Source organism: Saccopteryx bilineata, chromosome X (genome assembly GCF_036850765.1).
Source record: "Saccopteryx bilineata isolate mSacBil1 chromosome X, mSacBil1_pri_phased_curated, whole genome shotgun sequence".
Taxonomy (NCBI): domain Eukaryota; kingdom Metazoa; phylum Chordata; class Mammalia; order Chiroptera; family Emballonuridae; genus Saccopteryx; species Saccopteryx bilineata.
Window position 1 is genome coordinate 122,502,837 of NC_089502.1, and position 27,260 is coordinate 122,530,096.

General features: G+C 39.5%; 1 protein-coding gene across 1 annotated transcript in view; it reads right to left on the bottom strand.

Moving 5' to 3' along the window:
* Positions 1-588: 588 nt before the first annotated feature.
* Positions 589-27,260, bottom strand: part of IL1RAPL1 (interleukin 1 receptor accessory protein like 1) — a 1,416,727-nt gene continuing 1,390,055 nt past the window's right edge. The window contains exons 9-11 of the mRNA XM_066249265.1: positions 24,292-24,435; positions 2,508-2,678; positions 589-2,059 (exon numbers count right to left, since the gene is read on the bottom strand). Of these exons, the coding sequence (XP_066105362.1) occupies positions 1,341-2,059; positions 2,508-2,678; positions 24,292-24,435 (1,034 nt within the window). The 3' untranslated portion in view covers positions 589-1,340. The remainder of the gene's footprint in view (positions 2,060-2,507; positions 2,679-24,291; positions 24,436-27,260) is intronic.

Here is a 27,260-nt window from a genome sequence, read left to right on the forward strand (position 1 = left end):
CCTGAGTTCTTATTTAAACACTTTGATACTAGTAAGTGTTGTTTATGTTTACAAACTGAAACCAAACACTTAATTCTCAATGTAGCATTAAAAATTAAATACAGTGAATTAACATTTAATACAAGAGGACCCTATAATAAGTTTCACAGATTTGTTCTGACTCTTTAGAAAATAACATTTTGTATAATACAAAGTGACAAAACATATTTGATGACACATCCTGTCCTTCCCTTTGGTTTGGAAGCCATCAATGTAAATTTCATTTTTGACTTGTGTTGATTCACCCTTTAGGGTTAACTTGCCTGGCATTTGTACATAATCTCATTTTCAGAAAAAAATATAGAGGAGAAAGAGGAAGTAGAATATTAAACAAAAACAGCCACAAACACATTCATGCCTTTCCAGGAAGTGATCAAATATAGGGCTTAACTTTTTGTTTTTTGTCTTTTTGTGTTTTTTTGTTCTTTTTTTGTTTTTTTGTTTGTTTTGTTTTTATTTTGTTTTGTTGTGTGTTTATATATATATGTATTTATATAAGGGTACATCAACTCATTTAAAAAACGGAAACAACACTCTTTCCCCCATTTTCATGCCCTTGATTTTCTCTTCTTAGCGCACTGTAGCAGTCCCTGTCAAGTGACTAGCACACTTTTGGGTCTGGAGTGTATTCTGACGAGCAGTGAATTAAATGTTAAGACAAACCCACCCCCACTCCTCCTCAGAGTTTACACATCATGCCACCATTAGAAGGATAGAGGTGGGAAATGAGGCGGGACAAGGACGAGATTCAGGGCTCTGATTGGTGCGGCCCTCCTATGAGCAAGTGTTCTTCTCATCTTTTTCCCCCCTCCAGTGGCAATGCTGGTATTTCTTGCACTGCTCTCTGAAGGCCCACATGGCCCTGCTGATCCTACATAGAACCCAAGAGAGGATCCTGTGCTCTTTGTCCCATCAGAGAGATTTGTCCAAGCACCCCAAGGAAATGTTAAAAGCAAAACAAAATCAAGGAAAGGAAATAAAACCCATTCGAAGACTAAACTAGTGAAGCAAAAAAAGGGTTTTCTATCTATACATACGTCTCTTTAAAAAATGTAAATTTACAAATTCCAATGACATATAAAACAAAGTAAAAAATGTAATGGGTAAGAGACATGGTAAAACAGGAAGACACTGATGCTACAAAGAAACTGCAAAAAACATATATACAAGACCCTGTTTTTCCTCGTGTTCTAGAGATTGTAATGCATGTTTGTAACAGCAGCAGTCGAGGATTTTGTTCCAGGCACTGGACTGCAGACTCTACTCAAGCTCCTAGGGACCAGGTGCCCCTTGCTTTTCTGTCACCATATTACACTGGATATACTGGTCTCCCTTGGCAGCAACGGCAGGATGGCACTGTTTGTGTGGGCCTCATCTGGATTCTGCTCCCTGCTGGATTTTGTCTGTGGCCGCTGCCCGTTGATGAGTGTCATAGGGATGTTACAATAGGTATGCTGATTTCCTATGGAGGTAAGAGGCAGGGTGCCGGTAGGAGGTACGTCATACTCATAGCTTCGGTAGTAGTGTTTCTGACGCATTTGTGAATGGTACGTGTTGTGAAAGGTGGAACGGAGATCTGGATGGGCAGTGGCTAGAGCTGTGGAGGTGGCCGCAGCCATGGAAATGGCTGAGACAGTCTGCAGCTCCCCGAAAGGCCCTTGCTCACTAACATCTAAAGCCTGCTCGTGTGTAATGGGCTCTATCCTCTTAAAAGGCATTTCATATTGTAAACGTTTCCAGAACTTAGAGTTCAACTTGTTGCATTTTGGTCCATGCCATTTAATAACCGTCAGGAGCTTGATAGTGTGCTTGAGGGCCTCCACCTCCTGGTAGTTCATAATTCCTCGGAGCTCAGTGCATTCAATTAGTATCACTTTAATTTCTCCAGTCACAAGCATGTTTCGAAGTCTGGTCTCCAGCTCAAAGATGCTCCAGCCCCTTCTGACTACGTAATTTGGGGTCATGACAATAATCAGTCGCTTGCTTTGATCTACACACCTTGCTACATCTTCAATGTATGCTACAAAAGAGAAAAGGGATCAGAATGAGTAAATACAACAAGTGATTCTTAAAGCCCTGGAAGATTCTCTTTCACTCATTAAATGATAATTGGTGTTTGTTGGGTAATGTCATGAGAAGATGAAAATAGCCAATGAATGATCACTTTGAATAGAGTATGAGCTTTGCTTCTTTTAATGTTAGAAATATTTGTCCAGGTACAAATTTCTCATTTGGTTTCCTTAAATGTTTAGGCTCATAAAATGAGATGCTTTATAAAATAATGTAAGTAGTTTCTCAGAAGTGTCAAAGATTAAGTTTCATATAAACACATTATAACATTTATTTTTTGTGAAAATGACACAATTTTTGTAGTAAAGAAGCAAAAGGTAAAATTCTGTCTAAAAATGATTATTACATAGATAGACCCAAGAATATATTCACACTCTCAAATGAAAACATTAACTTACTTCCAGTTGGGATTAAATCTCTATCTGGTATAAACAACTTATATCCATAGTGCTTTTCAAGCATATCAGGTAAGATTTCAAGAGCAAAGCGTTCTTCTTCCCCAGTTTCTTGGTTCCACTGGTCAGGATCCACTTTGGTGTAAGATAAGTATGCATCATAATCTTTATTGTCTGTAAAAACATTACAGAATAAAACTGAGGTCACTACTGTACAAGAAAACAACAGGACATGAAAACATTCACTTCTCTTCACAGACATCTCCAAAGGTGTCATTTCTGTGGGACCAAAGACAGAAGCCTTTGTTAACTTTTAAAACAATTCAATAATGCCAAATATTCTGGAACTAATTTGCAGGTATAAAGGGTCACTTTTTGTTGTTGTTGTTGTGAAAGTAGTAGGAGAAAAAACAATGAAAAGAATAATAATACGTTAACTTTTAGGATTTTGATGCACAGATCATAGAGAATCTTGACTGCTTATATAAAGCTACATATTTGGATAGCATGTGCTTACTCTAAATAATGGTACATTCAGTTAATGTTGCCTTTAGTCATTTTACCCTGTTAAAAAAAAAGAGAAGATTGTATCTTGCTTGTCAGTGGAATATTTAATTTTTTACTGGAAGCCCATTCTTGGATTTTGTGAATGAGGATATTATTACACTGAATTATTATAGAAAAAGCATATTGCTTTACTGATCTTCATTTATCTTACATGTAAAACACTGTCAAATTATTTTTCATCATGTTAATCAATTTGACTATAAGAATAAAAAATTACAATATAAATGAATGGAACTTGGTTCTCAAATCTGTCTCTTTCTTCATTCTTCTCCCGTTTTACATAACAACTCTTCAAATATTTGATGAACACTATCATGTATTATCTTTATCTCATTTTTTTTTACAATAAACATCCCAAATTTTTCATTTACTGTTTCTAAGAACAAGAAGTAATTTATCTTTTGGATAGTCTCTCATTCATCAATTTCCTTTTCAGAATGTGATATCAGAACTCCTAATTCACCTCAGTCTAATTACTGCCTTTATGCTGAGGGAGGGCTCCTGAAGCCAGACTGTAGATTTTAATATTATTTCATGCATATACTATTTTATTTCTTGGAAGTCGTTTTCTTCTAGTTTGTCACAAAGTTCTATAAACTGTTGAAGTTTGCTCAAATCTGGGATGTATAATGACTGGATCTTCATTCTTTGCCCATTGTCTTTTCTAGGCTTAAAACTTTTTTGAGAACCAGATCAATATTAATACCAGTAATAACAGAGCACTTACGAATCAGAAGAAATGTAAACAACTGACCCACAAATATGGGTAAGCTCCAGCTGATTATTACATTTGCCTACATGACACTGTCTGTTTCCAGTTCCTCTGTCTCTTCCACAGATGCCTCTCTTTCAACCCATAAATGCTATAATTTCTCAAGATACTATCTATAGCTTGCTTCATTTTTCTCTCAGCTTACTGTCCTTTTAAAATCTTCTTTCTTTCCATAATGCCAACAATCACTTCTGGGTTGCTGTCTCCCTAACTTGGATGTCCAATCCTATTTTCTTTCTCATGAACTACCAATAGTCCCCCACTTCTACATATCACTTGAATCTCTTAATTTGAATGTTTAGCATGCACCTTACATTCAACATTTTCACAAAATAACAAACTTCCCATCTTAAGCTCTGTTCTTCACCTTTAAGTTCACTATAATTTTCATAACACAACAATCTTACTTCTTTAGTCTCCAAACCTCAGATGCATGTTCTACTTATCTAACCCTTGCATTTACCAATAATCTCACAGCTGTTCACTGGAAAAAATCCTTTGGATTTTATTTCCATCCTAGGTCAAGTTGTACTCATTTTTCAGTTGTTATAATTATTTTTAGTGGGTCTTCTCTGTTTTCTTCTCCTTCTGGCCCATTCCACACAGAGTCCCAAAAATTTATTTTTCCAAACTTCACTACTGATTACATTTATGGTGGCTTAAAAAATATTTATGGCCATCCACTGCAAAAACCGGCAGTTAAATACGCAGTTTTGAATTTGAATCTGATTTATCTGAGTTAGAGGTGATCTCTTGTCCCATGTATTATAATATTGTGCTCACATCTTATTTTCTTTCTTTATCCACAAGATTTTTTTTTTTGCATTTTTGCATTTTTCTGAAGCTGGAAACGGGGAGAGACAGTCAGACAGACTCCCGCATGCGCCCTACTGGGATCCACCTGGCACGCCCACCAGGGGGCGATGCTCTGCCCATCCTGGGTGTCGCCATGTTGCGACCAGAGCCACTCTAGCACCTGAGGCAGAGGCCACAGAGCCATCCCCAGTGCCCGGGCCATCTTTGCTCCAATGGAGCCTTGGCTGCGGGAGGGGAAGAGAGAGACAGAGAGGAAGGTGCGGCGGAGGGGTGGAGAAGCAGATGGGCGCTTCTCCTGTGTGCCCTGGCCGGGAATTGAACCCGGGTCCTCCGCACGCTAGGCCGACGTTCTACTGCTGAGCCAATCGGCCAGGGCTCCACAAGATTCTTGACTCAGATATATGACCAGAGCTTTATAGATGCTCAAAATATTTTGATTAAATGAATGAATGGCCATTCATTTGGGTAACACTTGACATATCTCATAACGGTATAGAGATTTTCTCAAGACCTGGATTATTTCTTAGGAGAGAATGCCTTGGTTGTACACACTCCATGCTGCCTGGATGGATTCTGCAAAGAATTTCTAGGAGCTGTGGGGTTCAAGGTTAGCAATGAACTGTAGTTTCTCACTGTGACTTAAAGAAATGCCCTAGAATCTCTGTAAACTCCTCTGGAAAACTGGTTTTCAGACTTGAGCATGAATAATCAGAATTTGGAAGGCTTGTTAAAATACAGACTCCTGGACCCCACCTCTCAAATTTTTCATTCAGTAGGTCTAAAAGAGGTCCTGAGAATTTATATTTATAGAAAATTCTAATGTGCTGCTGCTGCTGATCCTGGGCCATAATTTGAGAAACTCTTTCTAGGACAGAATATAGGCTTCTAGAATTCTCAAAGACATCAAAGAACTGCAGTTAGCAGCCACGTAATTGACAAGAGCACCACAAAACCTAAACACAAGTTGTTTGTTTTGGGTTTATTTTTTTTGTATTTTTCTGAAGTTGGAAACGGGGAGGCAGTCTGACAAACTCCCGCATGTGCCCGACCAGGATCCACCTGGCATGCCTACTAGGGGGCGATGCTCTGCCCATCTGGGGCATTGCTCTGTTGCAACCAGAGGCATTCTAGCAAAGGCCATAGAGCCATCCTCAGCACCCGGGCCAACTTTGCTCCAATGGAGCCTTGGCTGCAGGAGGGAAAGAGAGAGACAGAGAGGAAGGAGAGGGGGAGGGGTGGAGAAGCAAATGGGTGCTTCTCCTGTGTGCCCTGGCCGGGAATTGAACCTGGGACTCCTGCATGTCAGGCCAACACTCTACCACTGAGCCATCCAGCCAGGGCCCTAAACACAAGTTTTAGTTTCATGATAATTGATCCTTATATGACAGGGCATGTGCTCTCAATAAAATAGCCAGAATCCACACTTTTCATCAAAAAGGAGACAGTTTCTTGCCTAGAGTAATATACATAGTAACTATAATAAGCTTAAATTAACTTCAAAAATTGGTCCTATGGCATCAGTCAGTTTTCTATCTCTTTATGTCATTTGGATGGATTGATAGCATTTAAACTAATAACTCTCAGGGAAAAAAAAGAAATTGCTCACATGCAGATTATTCTAGGAGTAAATGTGGCTAAAAAGCTCCTTACAAGCAGTTGCATTAGCATCCTCAAATCAATGAGACACTTGACTGGTATTTAATTCCTCTCTTTTCCCAGAGTCTATGTCTGTGTAATAAGGGGATGGGCATATTTTTTTTTTTATCACCAGAAGCAAACTCTGGACTTGAAAGTTATCAGACTGCAAACACTGTACCAGATACCATACTAAGATTCAGCAATGTATTCTGTCTCAAATTCATATGTATATAAGGTGTTTTATTTTTTCACAATTACCAGCTGAAGATGAATTTTGGGTAACAGCTCTTAGATTAAAAAAAATATCTGTAAGAACATATATTGACTAATCTGTATCAGCTTCATGTGACTGGAGAAACTGAAAAATTATATATATGTATATTTTTGTATTTTTCTGAAGCTGGAAACGGGGAGAGACAGTCAGACAGACTCCCACATGCGCCCGACTGGGATCCACCCAGCACACCCACCAGGGGTGACGCTCTGCCCATCAGGGGGCGATGCTCTGCCCCTCCGGGCGTCGCTCTGCCGCGACCAGAGCCACTCTAGCGCCTGGGGCAGAGGCCAAGGAGCCATCCCCAGCGCCCGGGCCATCTTTGCTCCAGTGGAGCCTTGGCTGCGGGAGGGGAAGAGAGAGACAGAGAGGAACAGAGAGGAAGGAGGGGGAGGGTGGAGAAGCAAATGGGCGCTTCTCCTATGTGCCGTGGCCGGGAATCGAACCTGGGTCCCCCGCACACCAGGCTGACGCTCTACTGCTTAGCCAACAGGCCAGGGCTGAAAAATGATATTTTTTAATCACAAAAAAACCCACAAAATTATTTCAAACTTAAAGGATAGGTCTGTGTTTTTTTTAAGTAAGTTTAAATTTATAAACAGTTCAAAAATAGTCATCATTTGCAATAGTGTAAATGAATCTAGAGGATGTTATGTTAAGTGAAATAACCTAGACAGAGAGAGACAAGTGCCACATGATATCATTTATATGTGAAATCTAATGAACACAAGAAACTGAGGAAAAAATAAAAACAGATTCATAGATACAGAGAACAGAGTGCTAGATGCTAGAGAAGGGGTGTTGGGGATTGGATGAAAAAAATGTGAAGGGATTAAGATGTACGAATTAATTACAAAACAGTCATGGGGATGTAAAGCACAGAAAATATAGTCAACAATATTGTAATAGCTATGTATGGTGCCAGGAGGGTACCAGAATTATCAGGGGGATCACTTTGTAAATTATTTAAATATCTAACTGCTCTGTTATATATGTGAAACTAATACAAAATAATGTTGAATGTCAACTGTAAGTGAAAAATAAAATTTAAAAATGAATGAATAAACAAATAAGTAATTATAGCAGTGGAGTACAAGAGTATATTTCTTATTCTGAATTTTATTCTCTAAATTGTATTTTCTCTAACTTAAACCCTCAACTATAACTTTGTTCACTGCAGAGATGGAAAACAGCTGGTGTACACACTCTTTGTAATAATCTTCATAAACTCAAATATAGCGAACGATTTACTCTTTCCATAACTTTTGAGAGATTCTGACTGTCAGGTCCCACAAAAAATGAACAACAGGAGTGTTGTCAGTAAAAAGGACAAATAAAACATATTTTGCCTGTGTCCTTCCAGCCACGGTCCAGAGCCAGTCTTGCCTACCCAGGGACCTATCCAGTGACCAGGCAGGAGCCCTTCTAGACACATGCTTGGAAGCACACACATCCGCACACCAGGTAATAGGCCTGCTGACTGAGAACTCAGCTGTGGACCCTAAAGTGGACACTTGTCTGAGTGATAGTCTACTAACATGTACTAGAAGCAGTCCCACTCACCCAGAAACCAGACAGGATCCTTGTCTAACTGAACCCCTTGTACCTAGTCATGTTAACAACCATGGACCTTACTGCAGACTCAGAAACAGCCTTAAAAACAGTTCCAACCCAGCACAACTGCAGTTCTAGAGGTAATGCCATTGGCTTGAAGAACAGACAAGAGAAGAAGTTTACCTGATGAAATCAACTTGTAAGGACCGTACAAACTGCCCCTTCAAATGCAGACACCAGTTCAAGGATACATGGATAAAGAAGAATCAGGCAATATGACACCAAGAAAGTTGAGCTCTTAAATCTTGACTGTCATTAATTATGTTTTACTCACTTGATACTATGGTTCCTGATCTATAAAATAGCACCTTCCTAAAGATGTCTAGGAGTAAATAAATCCCCATCATATAGCAAAATGCTTGGCCCTAAGTAGATGTTCAGTTTATTTCCTTAGGAGGTCAGTGGGCAGTGTAGATATTAGAGGTCTTAAAGAGGTAAGATTTAGCAGAGTGGTATATAGAGAGCACAGCATTTAGGATAAGAAAGCTTGATTCTTATCATTTAACAGCTTACAGCTGGGCAAGTTATATACCAAAACAATTACAGGTCTCTTTCTGGAACTCGAAAACACATTTTGGATTGTTCATGTGTATGCAAATTATCTAATTACTACCACTTAAAAACAGAAACACAACCCTAATATGATTTCTTTTTTTTAACAAAATTACTTATTAATTTTAGAGAGAGAGAAGAGGGGGGAGAGAGAGAGAAACATCTGTTTGTTTTTCCCCCTATAAGATTTCTAAGTGATTTACACAATTACTGTGTTTCACTGATGGATGTGAGGACAGTAATTCCTGAAACAATTAATAGCAACCTTGTAATTGAAGGAGAAAGAAAAATAAATTCTGTGATCTAAGATTGCATAGATACCAAATTGTTTCATACACTTGAAATGGAATAGCTGCTCACATTTTCCAAGGGTTGGGGGTGGAGATTATAAAAACTGCTCTAATTTTGTCTAATACCTGTAATAACTGCTGAAGCAGAACTAGAAATTTCTTTCCTCATCTTGAAAATAGGAATTGTATTAACAATTATAGTGTTCTTATAAGCTTGTTTTGCTATCATTAATACTTAGCATACACCTTATACCCCATAGTCAGAAGCATAGAAACAAAGATAAAAACAAAACAGTTTGTACTCTGAGAAAAACAAACATAAAATAGAGTTACTTATCTAGCACTAGACCCTCTCCCTGAGCCTTAAGGCTGTTCTTAGAAGTTACTTCTTAATGAAAGTGTATGCAGTATCTTACTGCATCTACCAGTGTAATCCTCTTGTAAGAGTTGGTACTTGCTGTTTTCACTTATTATTAGATTACTCATAAATTTACAACCTTATTTTTCTTGAAATAGCTATTATATACAGTGTGTCCGTAAAGTCATGGTGCACTTTTGACCGGTCACAGGAAAGCAACAAAAGACGATAGAAATGTGAAATCTGCACCAAATCAAAGGAAAACCCTTCCAGTTTCTGTAGGATGATGTGGCAGCATGTGCATACGTGCAGATGATGATGTAACACCGTGTATACAGCGGAGCAGCCCACAGCTATGCCAGTCGAGCTGTGGAAGGTACAGAGGAAAGTTCAGTGTGTTCTGTGGCTCGCTAAATTCGAATCCGTGACCAAAGTGCAACGTGAATATCGGCATGTTTACAACGAAGTGCCACCACATAGGAATAACATTACTCGGTGGGATAAGCAGTTGAGGAAACCAGCAGTTTGGTGGAGAAACCCCGTTCTGGTAGGCCATCAGTCAGTAACGAGTCTGTAGAGGCTATATGGGATAGCTACCTAAGGACCCCTAAAAAATCTCTGCGTGAGCCCACATCGAACTGCACTGAATAGGTATGAAACTGGGAGAGTTTTCCTTTTATTTGGTGCAGATTTCACATTTCTATCGTCTTTTGTTGCTTTCCTGTGACCAGTCAAAAGTGCACCATGACTTGACGGACACACTGTAGTTTTTATTTGTAAAGCCAGTTCTAAAATGTATCCATCTTTGCAAAATTCTGGAAGTAATAATGCTTTTCTTTATGACTTTTTCTTTGAGCCTTCCTTTCACAGAAATAAAGAGAGAGAAGAAATTTTGAATTCTCAATGCTCTACAGGTAGTAAGCATTCACTAGTAAGCACTCATTACTCAAAATGAAAAGGGTTACACTAATAATGAATCTAAAGTGCCATTTTAATAACAATGAAGGAGACAATAACTAGACCTTAGCATTATGAAGGAAATCTTTATAAATTAAGGGGATAATATGAAGTGTGTATGAGAGACAGAAAGACAGAAAGAGGAGGGAGGAAAAACAGAAAAGAAGGGAAACAAGATTACATTTATATAAACAAACTAAAGCAGAAGGGAAACCCCAGGCAGTGGCATAGAGGAGCAAGGAGTCTGATGTTACAATGACTATGTTTTCTTTTCTTTTTTTTTTTTCTTTGTATTTTTTCCGAAGCTGGAAACGGGGAGAGACAGCCAGCCAGACTCCCGCATGCGCCCAACCGGGATCCACCCGGCACGCCCACCAGGGGCAACGCTCTGCCCACCAGGGGGCAACGCTCTGCCCACTAGGGGGCGATGCTCTGCCCCTCCGGGGCGTCGCCCCGCCGCGACCAGAGCCACTCCAGCGCCTGGGGCAGAGGCCAAGGAGCCATCCCCAGCACCTGGGCCATCCCCGCTCCAATGGAGCCTTGGCTGTGGGAGGGGAAGAGAGAGACAGAGAGGAAGGAGGGGGGGTGGAGAAGCAAATGGGCACTTCTCCTATGTGCCCTGGCCGGGAATCGAACCCGGGTCCCCCGCACGCCAGGCCGATGCTCCACCGCTGAGCCAACCGGCCAGGGCCTGATTATGTTTTCTTTGTAATTATTCTAACAACAACAAAAAAGATGGGCTACTGTGTTAATACAAGTTCTGCTCTAGAGACAATAGTTTTTTGTTGTTGTTGTTTAGTTTTTTTGTATTTTTCTGAAGCTGGAAACGGGGAGAGACAGTCAGACAGACTCTCGTATGCGCCCGACCGGGATCCACCCGGCACGCCCACCAGGGGGCAAAGCTCTGCCCACCAGGGGGTGATGCTCTGCCCCTCCGGGGCGTCGCTCTGCCACGACCAGAGCCACTCTAGCGTCTGGGGCAGAGGCCAAGGAGCCATCCCCAGCGCCCGGGCCATCTTTGCTCCAATGGAGCCTTTGCTGCGGGAGGGGAAGAGAGAGACAGAGAGGAAGGAGGGGGGTGGAGGTGGAGAAGCAAATGGGCGCTTCTCCTATGTGCCCTGGCCGGGAATCGAACCCGGGTCCCCCACACTCCAGGCCGACGCTCTACCGCTGAGCCAACTGGCCAGGGCCAGAGATAATAGGTTGTTTTTATCAGGATGGTCAACTAGCATTTAAATAAAGTAAGGCAGCACTCTAGAGGCAGCCGCCACAAGCACTTCAGCTATCTTTATTTCTAAATCAAAAGTAGATGCTTCATTAATTAGCACAGTGGATGTTAGAAATCACATTTTATTGCTAAAATTAGTGGCTTTTTACTAAGTATAATGGATTTTGTAAATAGATCCTCCATTGTGAATTCATTGTGCTACTCAAGACTTATAAATTACTTAACCTAATTTAGAGACACATTCCACCCCTATAAGTATCTAGTGCAGGGCTCCCCAAACTATAGCCCGTGGGCCACATGCGGCCCCCTGAGGCCATTTATCTGGCCCCCATTGCACTTCCGGAAGGAGCACCTCTTTCATTGGTGGTCAGTGAGAGGAGCACATTGACCATCTCATTAGCCAAAAGCAGGCCCAGAGTTCCCATTGAAATACTGGTCAGTTTGTTGATTTAAATTTACTTTTCCTTATTATAAATATTGTATTTGTTCCCGTTTTGTTTTTTTACTTTAAAATAAGATATGTGCAGTGTGCATAGGGATTTGTTCATAGTTTTTTTATAGTCTGGCCCTCCAATGGTCTGAGGGACAGTGAAATGGCCCCCTGTGTAAAAAGTTTGGGGACCCCTGATCTAGTGAGTCAGTGGCCTGCCTTCTTAGAGAAATTGTTCCAAGCTTGATTTTGTCAGGGTCCAGGGCAGGCCACCCGAAGATATCTCACAATGGCATGTTGATTATTTTTAATTAAAGTTATTTAGGAAATTGCCAGTGCATGAACATTTTGATCTCCACATAAAAGGTGTCCTCTCCTTCCTGAAAGACACTCCTGATTGCTAAAGTTAATCAACAGAGAGCCAAAGAATCTATATAAATAAAACTTGTTGCCTCTTTTCTAATTTACTTTGTTTAAATTCTTCATTAATGAATATGCAATCTTACCTTCAGTTCCTTTCTAATAAGCATTAACCTTTTCTTCTGTCCTGTCAATTTTTCACAAATATATTGTTTATCTAAAAAGTATAAAAGGTGTCCAGTTTAATCATTTCTTTGAACCTCACTTTATGATCTGGGCATCATATTATGATCCTTCCATTCACACGTGTTAAATTGTTGTTTTTTTTCTCCTGTCAATCTAGTCTTGTGTCAGTTTTATTATTAGTCCAGCCATAAGATCTAAAGAAGGGTATGGGGAGATTCAAGTCCTATGTCCTAATAAGGAATATTCTCTAGATGTCATTAGATGTTTAACCTAATCCTACCACTGGAATATCATCACATTTGCCTCAAGAGAAACTTTCTTGTTAGGTTTTTATTGAGAACACACACACAGGCACACACAGACAGACAGATACACACACACATGAGAACATCTTCAAGTTTATAGTGGGGCACATGCTTAATTGTTAATAAATGTATATGCAGCAGAATTTGTCTAAATTCTCTTTCACCATATTATGGAATCAAGGTGGTAGGGTAATACCTAAACTTCTCCTACCCCTAACCATTATAGTTGCTTCATTTATCCAAAGGACATAAATATTATGTATGACTGCCTTGTCTTGGGTCAGTTCCCAACAGTTGTGCTTGTCTCAAGACCAGCATATCCCTCTAAATGGAACTCTTCATGGTCAGATTCTATGGAGGTGGCAAAGTTACAAATATTAGTTGTGTCAATATAGAGGCATGCTTTCCCCCCCCCCCAAAGAATCACAGTAAATTTGTACTTATAAAGAGAAGCCTGGCTGAGCAGTAGAGAATGAAGGTCTGGAGGGTCATGTAGGAGACTTGGAAAAGGCAGTTGCAATGAAAAGTGAGGGAAAAGTCTATTTTCAAGAGGTAAACTTAACTGGCCATGATGACTAATTGAAATTGGTAGATGAGGAGAAACTGAATAAAATTAAGTAGAGGATGATACAAAAAATTGAGATGTAACAATAAAGGATAACAAGAAATAATTGTGGGAGGTGATTTAAAAGCTGGGTTGGGGACCTATCATGGTGGGAATAGCCAATAAGTTACCAGAAAAAAATTATACTAAAACAAGAGAAATGGGAAAAGAACATTTAGATTTAGGAGTTATTTGTGCATCAAGCCAATTAAAAATAAAATTATAAATTTCATCCAGAAAGGTGGGTGTTGCAGAATTAGAAGAAAAGTGTTAAGGACCGAGTCCTGGGGCATAAAAAAAATGCAAGGTTTTGTAGAAGGGGTAGAAGGGGATAAGAAATTATGTGAACCAACCAAGAGAGCTAAGTAACAGTATGTCTTATTTGGAAAAATTGTATCTTCCGATATGTGTTGTGGACCGGTAATGGCAAAAAGCCATTATAGATTCGAGGCTTGGCAGGGGGCTTAAGTTCTACCCCCTCCATCTCCATATTTGGCTTTGATGCTGAGTGTTTGCACCCACTCCACTTCCTTCCTTGGGTTGCAGGAAGCAATATACATACCCTTCCTCTGACTCTGTTTGTTTCAGATGTTTGTAAATTTCACTAATGTATCCTGTTTTTGCCTTGGGAGAGTTCCTGTCTTAGCCTTTGATGTGCAACTTTGTATCAGGGTCCTTGATTTGCATAGGTCCATATAATAAAGCGAACTGGGGCTGTGAGGCACTCAGATGCTGCCAGGCAGTTTGAGGAGTCCTCCCGGTCCCATCGGTTTTGTTCTGACAAAGTGTGTTTCCTTAATTCCGCACCGTTATTTGGAGCTGCGCTGGTCCGCGGCAAGTGGCGCCCGAACAGACGACTTGAGTACGAGGAAACTAAAACTGAAGGAAGGTGACGGAACTCCCCAAAGTGAAGTGCGCACAGTGAGTAAAGAAAGTTTTTGGGGAGAGTGTAGTTGGGAGTAAAAGAATATGGGACAGATAGGGTCAAAAGTAAGGGACCTTTTTGTAAAAATGTTTCCATATGAAGACAAATCATTGTCTGAAGAGTATCAGGGTAAGCCGGAAACAGAGGGATGTGAATATGAGGATAACTTGAAGTCTGAGGATGACAGGGGGGATGAAAAATTCGTGGCTATGGCTGCCTTAGCCCCGGGGCCTCCGCTGCCCTCAGCTCCTTCCTACATTCAACCCTCTGCTCCTCCGTTCCCTTATCGGGCTGATTCCATAGTCTATAGCTCAAAATCTGGGAAATCTCCTCTCCAACAATCTATAGACCAGGCTCGAAATATAGGGGAAACAATAGATGGCTTTGCCTGTTTTCCTATTGTGGAAAGACAGGATGATACAGGGAGACTAGTGCGAGAACATGAACCTGTACCTTTTAAAACTCTGAAAGAGCTTAAACTTGCTTGTGCTCAGTATGGGCCTACTGCCCCTTTTACACTTGGTTTATTAGATACCATTAGTGCAAAGGCTCTTCCCCCAAATGACTGGAAGGCGATTGCTTGTGCTTGTCTCTCTGGGGGTGATTATTTGTTGTGGAAGTCAGACTTTCATGAAAAGGCTATAGAGCTGGATGAGAAAAATCAGCAAGAGGAGGTTGCTGTTACTGTAGATATGTTAACTGGAGAAGGACAGTATGTCCATATGGCAACTCAATTAGAGTATCGACCAGCTATTTATGATATAATTAATCAGCTAGCCACACAGGCATGGAAATGCCTGCCTATTCCAGGGACCAAACCAGAAGAATTTGGTAAAATTAGGCAGGGTGCAGACGAGCGATTTCAAGACTTTGTCTCACGGCTAATTCAAGCAGTTGAAAGAATAGTAGGGGATAAAAATGTGGGAAAGGTTTTAATAAAACAACTAGCCTATGAAAATGCTAATTCTGCTTGTCAGGCTGCACTTCGGCCTCACCGCAAGAAGGGAGATATAGAGGATTATATTAGAATATGCGCCGATGTTGGGCCTTCATACATGCAAGGTCTTGCCTTTACCACAGGTAATAAGGCAAGATTTCCAGGACAAAACTTTGATAAAGGACAGAACAAGTGAAGGAAGGAAGGTCAGGGAAGTACTTTTGCCCATGGAAACTGTTTTCAATGCGGGGGTTCGGGGCATTTTACTAAAAATTGCCCTGCTTTCCCCGGATATTGGTCTCGGCCTCTCCCTCAAGGACAGCCAGCCCTTAAGGCTCCGGACCTCTGCCCACTTTGTAGACATGGGAAACATTGGAAGAATAAGGGGAGGCCTAAATCTACTACCGGAGGGCAGGGAAACGAACAATGGGGCCCTCCCCGGCCCCATCAAACAATAGGGGCAATGTCAGTGTTTCCTCAGCAAATTCAGATTCCAGCAGGCCAAACATTGCCCAACTATCCCAGGCAACAACAGGCAGTACAGGACTGGACCTCAGTCCCACCTCCCAATTCGTATTGACTCCAGAGATGGGACCTCAAGCCATACCCACTGGAATTTTTGGGCCACTTCCCAGTAACACAGTAGGAATCTTGTTAGGCAAAAGTAGTTTAACTATGAGGGAATTCTTTGTTCTTCCTGGAGTGATAGACTCTGATTATGCAGGGGAAATTAAAGTAATGGCTCACACTTTGAGGAATATAGTCACTATCTCCCCTGATATGAAAATTGCTCAATTAATCCTTTTACCTCTTTTAAGACAAGGCCAAACCCCGCTAAAGGGACCCCGAGAGAATCAAAGATTTGGTTCCACTGATACTGCCTATTGGATTCAAAAAATAGGCCAGGAACACCCTGAAATGGAACTAACAATACAAGGGCGTAAATTTAAAGGGCTTTTAGATACTGGGGCTGATGTATCTATTATTGCAAAGCTACATTGGCCTCCTTCCTGGCCCACTCATGCAGCAGCCACAGAATTACAAGGTATAGGGCAGAGTAAATCCCCTCAACAAAGTTCTAGTTTTTTACAATGGGAAGATAAAGAAGGTCATTCTGGACTTTTTCAGCCTTATGTGCTCCCTGGATTGCCAGTTAATTTGTGGGGTAGAGATGTTTTGAAAAATATGGGGGCATTGCTTGTCAGTCCTAATAGTTTAGTTAGCACTCAAATGCTTGATCAGGGATTTTTGCCCACTAAGGGTCTAGGGAAAGAACAGCGAGGAATTCTCACCCCCATAGAAGTGGCACCCAATACCAGAAGGCATGGATTAGGATATCAAAATTTTGCATAGGGGCCTTGGTAGCTCCTGCTACCCCAATAATGCACTGTGCAGACCCAATTACTTGGAAATCAGATAATCCTGTATGGGTAGACCAATGGCCCCTTTCTCAGGAGAAACTTAGGGCAGCTGCTCAATTGGTACAGGAACAGCTACAGCTTGGACACATTGAACCATCTAATAGTCCATGGAATACGCCTATATTTGTCATTAAAAAGAAATCAGGAAACTGGAGGCTATTACAAGATTTAAGAGCAATAAATAAGACTATGGAAATTATGGGTCCTCTCCAGCTAGGACTTCCTTCTCCTACTGCCATTCCATGGAACTATCACCTTATAGTTGTTGATTTGAAGGATTGCTTTTTTACTATTCCTTTAAGCCCTCATGATTGCAAGCGTTTTGCATTCAGTGTTCCTTCACTTAATTTTCAGGCTCCCATGGAGCGATACCAGTGGAGAGTTTTGCTTCAAGGTATGGCTAATAGTCCTACCTTGTGCCAAAAATATGTTGCTCAAGCCATCTCTCCAGTACAAAGGCAACACCCTAAGGCATACATAATTCATTATATGGATGATATTCTTATTGCTCATCCAGATAAAGACACTGTGTTGACCATTTTGCAACAACTAGAATATTCTCTGAAAAAATCAGGACTTTATATAGCTCCTGAAAAGGTACAGCAATCTTTACCTTTTTCTTATTTAGGACAAATTATTGAGGGACAACAAATTCGTCCACAGAAAATAGAAATCAGGACAGATCATTTGCAAACTTTAAACGATTTCCAGAAACTGTTAGGAGACATTAATTGGCTTAGACCTTCCTTGAAATTAACTACTGGAGAACTGAAGCCACTTTTTGATATTCTTAGAGGCTCAGCTGAACCAGCTTCTCCTCGGCTACTTACACCTGCGGGACAACAAGCTTTAAAGCTTGTAGAAAAGGCCTTGCAGCAAGCACAACTAAAATGCATAAATCCTGAGGAATCAATTGCCCTACTAATATGTCCCTCAAGTTACACTCCAACAGGACTATTGTGACAAGCTTCAGGTCCTATTGAATGGATTCATTTAGCTGTTACTCCTAAGAAAGTTTTATCTCCATATTTTGATCTTGTTGCCTCCTTGATTATCAAAGGGCGTAGGCGACTCTTGCAGCTTATACGTTTTGAGCCACAGACTGTTGTTGTTCCTTTTTCAAAGGATCAACAACAATGGCTCTGGGAAACTTCCACAAAATGGCAAATCGCTTTTGCAAATTTTACAGGCCAAATTGATTCTCACTACCCAGCTGATAAAATAGTTCAATTTTCATTAATTAGTACATTTGTATTTCTTAAGACAATTGTTAATGAACCCATTCCTGAAGCACCTACAATCTTTACTGACGGGTCCAGCTCAGGAATAGCAGACTTAATAATCAATGGACACGTTTATACTGAAACAGTCACCTTAAAATGAGCCCAAAGAGTAGAATTACATGCCATTATCATGGCTTTTCAGCATTTGCCATACTCCTCCTTTAATTTATATATACAGACAGCAGATATTTACTTATGGTTGTTTCCACTATAGAGACTGCTGTCTTAGGGACAACTGCTGATGAGGAACTATTTCAGCAGTTCCTCCTTCTTCAAAGACTTGTACGTCAACATACAGCTCCGTGTTTTATAGGACATATTCGAGCTCACTCCATGCTCCCTGGAGCTTTAGTGCAAGGGAATGCCCTTGTTGATCAAGCTACCCAAAAGAAAATTATTGGAGCAACCATGACAGATCAAGCAATTCAGTCTCATACTATCCATCACCAGAACGCTGCAGCCCTGCGTAAACAGTTTCAACTTTCTCGGGAAGCAGCACGGCAGATTGTTAAATCCTGTCCAAGGTGCCCTATATTACAATCTGTCCCTTTGTTTGGAATTAACCCTCAAGGACTCCTACCGGGACAAATTTGGCAAATGGATGTTACTCATATACCTTCATTTGGCAAACAATCCTTTGTCCACATTACAGTAGATACTTATTCTGGATTTATAGTAGCCTCTGCCAGAACAGGAGAGGCTGCTAAACATGTTATAGCTCATTGCTTGTATGCATTTTCTATTATTGGACTTCCTAAACTGATTAAAACTGACAACGCTCCTGCATATGTAGGAAAAGCATTTACTACATTTTGTCAGACCTTTGGACTTGACCTAAGGACGGGAATTCCTTACAATCCCCAGGGTCAAGGCATTGTAGAGCGTGCACATCAAACACTTAAAAACCAATTGGAAAAAATTTAAAAAGGGAAATTATACCCTCAAACTCCTGCAAATCTTCTTTGTCATGCTCTTTTCACTTTAAATTTTTTGAATACTGATGTACAGGGTCATTCAGCAGCAGAGAGACTCTGGAACCCTGCAAGGAAAGCCTTCCCTGAAGTGCGATGGAGGGACCCACTCACAGGAATCTGGCAAGGGCCAGACCCTGTTCTCTTATGGGGCCGAGGATATGTGTGTGTTTTTCCTAGGTCTGCTGAAGCTCCTCGGTGGATCCCTGGAGACACCATGATTCTAGATGAGAGACTCACTTCACAAGAGCAATTGCATAAGAGTTACTATGCTCTTTTCCCTTTCTCAATTATTATTATCTAATTTTTTTAATGTTTTAGATCATTTTATTTTCCTGATCCATTGCTTGAAAAGAGGGCGAAAGGGGGGCCTGATTTGGGTATTGCTGAATAGAAATCTCATACGGCCGTCTTGAGATTTTTCGAGAGAGATCTCTGTTTAGTATATATCCTTATTACGTTCCTATTAAGATAGCCCTACTTAAGATCAAGCAGGCCATAGTTTAATCTCTAAAACCCCGGGTTTCACTCTTGATTTGTGTGATTGTATGTGAAGTCTTTGTTTAATGTCTAAGTGTTTTTGTTTATAAGGCCTGAATTAAGTCCTTACATGAAAAGTAATGATGATAATAGTTTTGGAAGTGCCGGCTGTAGTATTGAAAACAAAACGGGAATAATTTCATTTCCCTACATGGATATGATTTTGTTTGGAATAAGTAGAGCACGCTCATTTTGGATCCAAAAGACTTGCTGGTTTGTCCAGGCTGCTCCAGGCCGCAAGTGAAAGGCTTGAAGCAGCATAGATTTACATAATAAAGGTGTAAAGATTTTTTTTGCTGTAGAAGAATAATGAAGATCACAATGGGATTTTTCAGTTTTGATATGTACTCTCTAAAGTGCCTGTTAATTAATGTTAAGGGGGTGTTTTGATAAGTGTGGGAATGTTGTTTGGAGGTGCTTTTACTCTATTTTTGTTAAAAGTTAACAAAGTCAAGAATTTCTTGCAATATTTGAAGTAAAAATATTGTAAAGTGTGATTCAATTGTAAATAATATAAAAAGAAAGGGGGGGGGAGTCATGTCCTGGAGCTCCTGCAGGTCTACCCTGTTACGCTTTTTACTTCAAACAGTTTATCTTGAATGCTGATGTACAAGAGATGCCCAAATTTTTGTCCTGCAAACTACTACCCCTTTTTTTACTTTTATTTGATTCCAGCTAATGACACTGTTTTGTTCTTTTCTGAATAGCTCCAGATATATAGGCAGATAGGGACCCTCAAGCCCCTCAGCGAGATCTTCTGAGCATGGCTTTTAAGGTACCAAGAGGCCAAAAAAGCCCAAAGGAGATCAGGTAAAATACTAGCTCTTGGCATTTGCCCTCAGAGGCTCCAATGCTCCAACTGGAACTTCATCAGGGCCCTGCTTCAATAGTGGAAAGGATGGTCATTTGAGCCAAAGCCTGCCAGGCTTACATGCCTTTGCTGTGAGGAAGAAGGGACACACTGGAAGGTAGGCTTCCCCCTCACTCCTCTAAGGGAGGGTTCAGTCTCTTCCAGCCCTGCTCCAGCCACCTGTGACCTAACCTTCCCCAGAATACTGGGATTTGCCACTGAAGGCTAAAAGGTGCCCAGGGCCGTCGGCCCCATCTTCGACACTGTGGACAAGCCTGGGGTATTTCTTCCAAGTAGCTGGTAGACTGGTCTCATTTACACAAGGGTCATTTAACTAGGTCTTGCCTGAATATTCAGATTTTTTATTCTTCCCTCGAAGATCTCTGTTGTGGGTATTGATAGTCCTGTTTTCTGCTGTTTTGATTAATATATAGTCTTTCTTTTATTCCTCCTGCCTCAATGCCCCACTCATAGTTTAGGCTAGGACCTACTCCTAATTCAGAGCTCCTTTTTTCCTTTTTTTGCCAACTTACAAATTTACCTCTGCCACCCAGCTTAGTGTATCCCAAGGTTCTCCTCACCACTCCATGGCTGTAAAGCTCCAGTATAGGACCCCTGGGTTCATCTTTCCAGTTTAAAGAAAACGGAAGCTCCGTCTTCATGCGTGCTACAGATGGCTTTTCCAGTCTACCTGGGTCATTGCCAGCTGGGAAGCAGCGGTCATTGGGACTTTGACGCCAACTGCAGAGTGTGGAAGTGTGACGGCAATTTCAGTGCCATGAGGACTTCTCCTGAAAGTGGACTTTTCCTGGACTCCTGCTCCTGTGACAATTTTTGATGGACTGAACTGGGGTTGGGTTGCATTTGCAGAGATTTGGAATGGTGTTGGTGCCAACTTGGACTTGGTGAACACTTTAAGGATATTACTCTTTTATAGATTCTTATTGTATTAGCTTAAAGAGTTTGCTTAAAGGCTTTAATTACTGTGATGTATTAGTATACTTGTTTTGGGTATCTGTTAGCATTGGCTATACTAATTTTGTGTTTATTCTGTATTTTCTCCGTCTGCCTCCAAATTAGAAAATCAGATGAGTGCAAATCTCCGCACACAAATTAAAAAGAAAAGGGGGATATGTTGTGGACCGGTAATGGCAAAAAGCCATTATAGATTCGAGGCTTGGCAGGGGGCTTAAGTTCTACCCCCTCCATCTCCATATTTGGCTTTGATGCTGAGTGTTTGCACCCACTCCACTTCCTTCCTTGGGTTGCAGGAAGCAATATACATACCCTTCCTCTGACTCTGTTTGTTTCAGATGTTTGTAAATTTCACTAATGTATCCTGTTTTTGCCTTGGGAGAGTTCCTGTCTTAGCCTTTGATGTGCAACTTTGTATCAGGGTCCTTGATTTGCATAGGTCCATATAATAAAGCGAACTGGGGCTGTGAGGCACTCAGATGCTGCCAGGCAGTTTGAGGAGTCCTCCCGGTCCCATCGGTTTTGTTCTGACAAAGTGTGTTTCCTTAATTCCGCACCGTTATTTGGAGCTGCGCTGGTCCGCGGCAGATATGGAACTGATATAGTCATGTAATGCCTATTGTAATAACCTACAAGGAATTGGCTGAATGTGTCTCTGATGCCAAATGTTCCCTCTCCTAGCCTGATACAATGGCTGAAATTGTTGGGATTTGGAGTTTTTTAGACTGGGTTTAATTCTGCCTTTCTGTCTTTCTGGTTGTGTGATTCTATGAGTATCATTTAAGTAGTCAGCACTGCATTTGTTATTTGATAAATATTCAATAAATGTTCAATGGTTCTGTTATTATCATATCATCATAGTAAGATATTACTTCAAAATATTAGCTAAACTTTCTTTTACTGTTTATCTTCACATTCTTTGCCTTCTTTCACTTCCAAGAGTATTTTATGTATTCCCATTTCAATATAAAAAAGTGGTCAAGATAAAGAAGACATTGTTTAGCTTTGAGTTTCACATTATATATTTTTATAGCCAAGTCAAGAATATGAAAGCTTAAGGTCCCTTCTTAACAATATCTCTTCCTTGGAAGATGAAAGCACTTGAGGGAAAGCTAGGAAAAATGGGAATTTGAAGATGTCAGAGAAATTCTCTACCACTGGAAAAGGAGATAACTATTCGACCATAACAGCTTATGTAAAAGGATCCAAGGGCATATGACTAAGGTCTATAGACATCTAACCCATCAGAATATTCTACCATTCAGAACATGACAAAAACCACACTGGAAATTGATAGTTTGGATAACATCATTCATGCCATACAGAACACAAAATAAACATATTTAAAATAGGGTTAATAGATAAAGTGAGACTTGTTCAGGTAATCTGCTTTTCCATATATCTTCTATTGTGCTAATCGTGCAAACAATAGCAGGTCTTTAGATTAAACTAAACATACTTAATTTTTTTAAGTGTAAAAATGATAGGGACTCTGTTTAATAAACTAAAAGGCTTCGGAAACTGACATATTTTCAAATCCCATCTTGGCCATGTATAGTAATACTTGTGTTATCTTCTTCAGTAAGTTATTTAAACTCTGTGAACCTCAGTTTCCTCATCAGTAAAATGGATATGACGACTGACCTCAGAATTGTTTGAGGCTTAGTAAGAATATTTTAAAGAATGCCTAACACATTGCTTGGTACCCAGTCAATGACAGCTCTGACATTGACAATCTCTTCATATCTCTTTAAAGTGGTAGCAAAAGAAAGTCATACTTTGTATGAACAGACAAGAAAATTAGGAACAAAGAACAAATAGCACTTAAAACAAACAAAAAATACAGTTTTGCTACAGTGCAGACTTTGCCCAATGGAAGGGGGAGTTTAAATAGAGAGGAGTGTTAGGGATGCTGAATAAACTGTTCCTCTCTACAAGCCTGACAACCTGCAGTTCTATCTGTGGATTTGTTCCAGAAGACCCTGGAAATGTGGTATCATAGGCCATTCCTTCATTTTCCTTTGTACCATTTAGTGTAACACTGACGGTCAATGAAAAAGTTTATAAATATGATCAAGAAACCTTTATCTTCTGTACTGTTTATTGTCAATTTGCATATGCTTCATATATTGCAAATTTATTTTATATATGAGTCACTTTCAATTGACCAAAAAGGAAAAAACTTAAGTCCTCTAATAAGTGGATTAAGAAACTGATTTTATAGGAATTCAAATTCCTCTTAGATTATACACGTGTTTATGACTGACCAGAGGCAAATAACAATTACCATTTCTGTAAAAATAATATTTACTTGTCCAATTTGAGTAAAACTATTAGATGTATAATTATGAAAACAATGTGCTTATGTACTTTTCTGTCGGTCCACACTTAGAATAAAAATTAGCTTCTTTAAATAAAGCTAAATAAACAGTATTGAAAAGACTGCTGCATGAATTCTAAAATATTCAGTACAGTTTATTATAACTGATCAGTTTAAACAGAGAACAAATTGAGATTCCCTTGGAACTACTAGGCTAGGGAACACAATTAAAAGAGACACTCCCTACCTATAGAAAAGTAAAGCTGGCTTTTCAGTACTGATTACAAGGTGAGAGAACGTGAACACTCTGATAGCATTACAATCAGCATTTGTAATTCACAAGTGCTGTTTGGAATACAGTTCTAAAATGGGTAGGTATTACTTGATAATTTCCAGAGGAAAATACCTTTTGGCTCCAAAGCATCACACATGTAGTTCCATATTAAAAAACAACAACAACAAAAAAAAAAACCAAAAACGAAGTTACAGATGGAAATACTATAAGAGCTGTTGTCAATAGTTATGCGGGTAACTTTTCTTTCCCCTAAATAAAACAAAGACAGGAGACAAATAAGAATGTTCAGAAAAACATTAAAATAAAGAACTCATCTTACCTCCATCCAACTCCTCAGTCCCAAAATGATTCCGATAGAAGAGCATGATTTCTATTTTGTAACACTTGTATATGGTCACCAAACAAACAAGCAGCAAAAGGATAGCACCAAGCCCTCCAGCAAGTTCAACTGTGTACATCAGCTCTGGAAAAACAAACCATAAGGATTATACCACATTCACATCCAAAACCATAAATTCAACTTGATCTCATCATTTCGTAGATGAGACTAGATGTGGGCAATGAATTAATACCACCCCTTCCCTTTTTGCATGAAAATTTGACCTTTTGATAACTTTCTAGCTTTGTTTCCTTGGTTACCAGATAAGGTGGTATGTGGTAACTGTATTGCTAAGCAACATTGCTTATGGTAAAACTGAACCTATGTTGGTAGATAGCATTTGGACTGAGAGAATTATAAATACCTGATTGGAACTAAAATTTTAGGCTTGGCCTGAGATCAGTAACTTATACAGAAACATATCCCTTCTAGGAATTCTACAAGTTATGCCTATAGGGTTGGTTTCTATTGATACAAAGCTTTTAAGCCAAGATGGCTTCTGAACTCATCCTCTGTGAAATTTTATCTTTCTCTTCTGTGCTGTTACTTGAGGGTTGAGGCTGAAGGGAGATGAGGAGTGAAAAAGCACAGTTTCTGAGGAGTAGTGTGGACTGCGGCGGGAGTGTTGGGTAGACCACTTCATCAATACTGTCTGCTGGCTCTTGCCAGGAACAATGGCTCTTGTCCTATATCTTTCTGAATAAAATGGTCTTTATTCAGTGTGGTCTACCACAGTCTTGGAGCTTGAATGCTTACTAGGATTTAAGAAGTCGTCCACCTAGTGTATGTTACACCAGACTATGTTGAGAATATTTTCCTTTCAATAAGCTACATAAATTGTTTTATTCTTTTTCTTTGTTTCCCCTTTCACTGGGCATGGTATTATTTTCTATAAAAAAAAAGATTTTCTTGCCATTCACTGTATACAAGTTCTCTTATTCCTATTAAATGTCTACATTACATCAAAAATTATCAGGCAATTTTGGAGATAAAACATTTACTTCTTTTTTTTTCCTTTAGAATTCATGGACAATAAACAAATTCAAGGCTACTAGTATTTAAACATTGAACCAGAATGCAGAAACTTTGAAACTCACTTTTCTTTTTAAGGTTTTATTTATGGATTTGAGCAGGGGTCCCAAAACTTTTTACACAGGGGGCCAGTTCACTGTCCCTCAGACCATTGGAGGGCTGGAATATAAAAATTATTATGAACAAATCCCTATGCACACTACACATATCTTATTTTAAAGTAAAAAAAGAAAAAGGGAAGACATACAATATTTAAAATAAAGAACAAGTAAATTTAAATCAACCAACTGACCAGTATTTCCATGGGAACTATGCTCCTCTCACTGACCACCAATGAAAGAGGTGCCCCTTCCGGAAGTGCGGCAGGGGCCAGATAAATGGCCTCAGGGGGCCGCATGCGGGTAGTTTGGGGACCCCTGGATTTGAGTTAAAGGAGAGGAGTGAGAGAGGAGTGGGAAACATCACCTTGTAATAGTTGCTTCCTGTATGTGCCTTGACTAGGCAAGGCAAGAGTTTTGAACCAGCAACCTCAGCATCTGAGGTCGATGTTTTATCCATTGTGCCACCACAGGTCATGCTGAAACTTACTTTAATTGCCTGTGTGTGCATGTTGTTCTTGATCATCCACAGTCCAAACGTTTTTGACAATTCACCATCGTTCCCTGCAGTTGATAATTACTTTGAAAAGTACTATTTTCTTTAATTACAATGAAAGATAAGTATTCCTGAAATTATGGCCCTACAATAATGGTATTTTTGATTTTATAATTTAGACTACACCAATGGGTTATTTAATTTTGTAACAGTTAATGTAGGCTTAGATTGAGAACTTTCAAATATATGGTTTTGTAGTGGTGACCACTCTTGGGTTACAAGATCATTTCTGAGATCTTGTAATGAGGTGAAATTATCATGGGTGTAGTGCAATATCAGGAAAACATAATCTGAGAAGCATGGTCATCATTTTTTTACAAGGACATCGTACGTGTGTTTGCTTTTGATGTTACTTTTCTTGTGATAATTGCAGGAAAAGAACTCAGCCATAGTTTTCATTTTCTAGTCCTTCATTTCTAATTCAACAGTTTAATAAACAAATACATAACTACTATTTAATCAAGTATGTTTTCTTGCTCTTATTAAAATTAAAATAAAACAAGAAAATTTTGGAAAAAGTGATTAGATTTTATGAATTTACAAAAGAAAAAATAAAACGAACTATTAAATATTTTAGAGTCTAAGTAAATTAAAGGTGAAATACTGAAAAATACCTCTAGGAATTTAATATTTTGTATTTATAAATATCAGATGACTTTATCTGCTGACTTTTGTGAGGGACTACACAAAATAGTACTAAAAAAGTACCAGAAATGAAATATAAAATGCTATTTAGCATAATGTTTTTCTAATACTATGTGAACAGAAAGGGTGAGTAGATAATTCTCTGGAGTACATTGAGTCTTGTTCTCTCAGGATATGTGTTAAATCTCCACCACACAAAGAAGCCTGCATAAAACTCTAAGTTATGCCCATAGGTTAATTTATATATTTGAAAAATCTGTTTAGATGCATTCTATTTTCTAAATTAATACATTAAACACTTGGAATTTTCACTCTAAATTTTTTTATGGGAGATAAGAAATGGAAAACTAATAGAGAATGCTTACCTTCTACTCCCAAACATTGCTAATGAAAGTTCTCAATTGTACTATTATATTAGAAAATTTGAGGCAGTTTCTAATGAAGTTGAATATGAGTGTATCTTATCAGTAGCAATTACACACCTAAGTATTTATCTAAAGTATATATAAACAGATGTTCACAAGAAGGTTTGTATAAGAACGTTCAGGGTAGTCTCAGTGAGGTGAACACACAATACA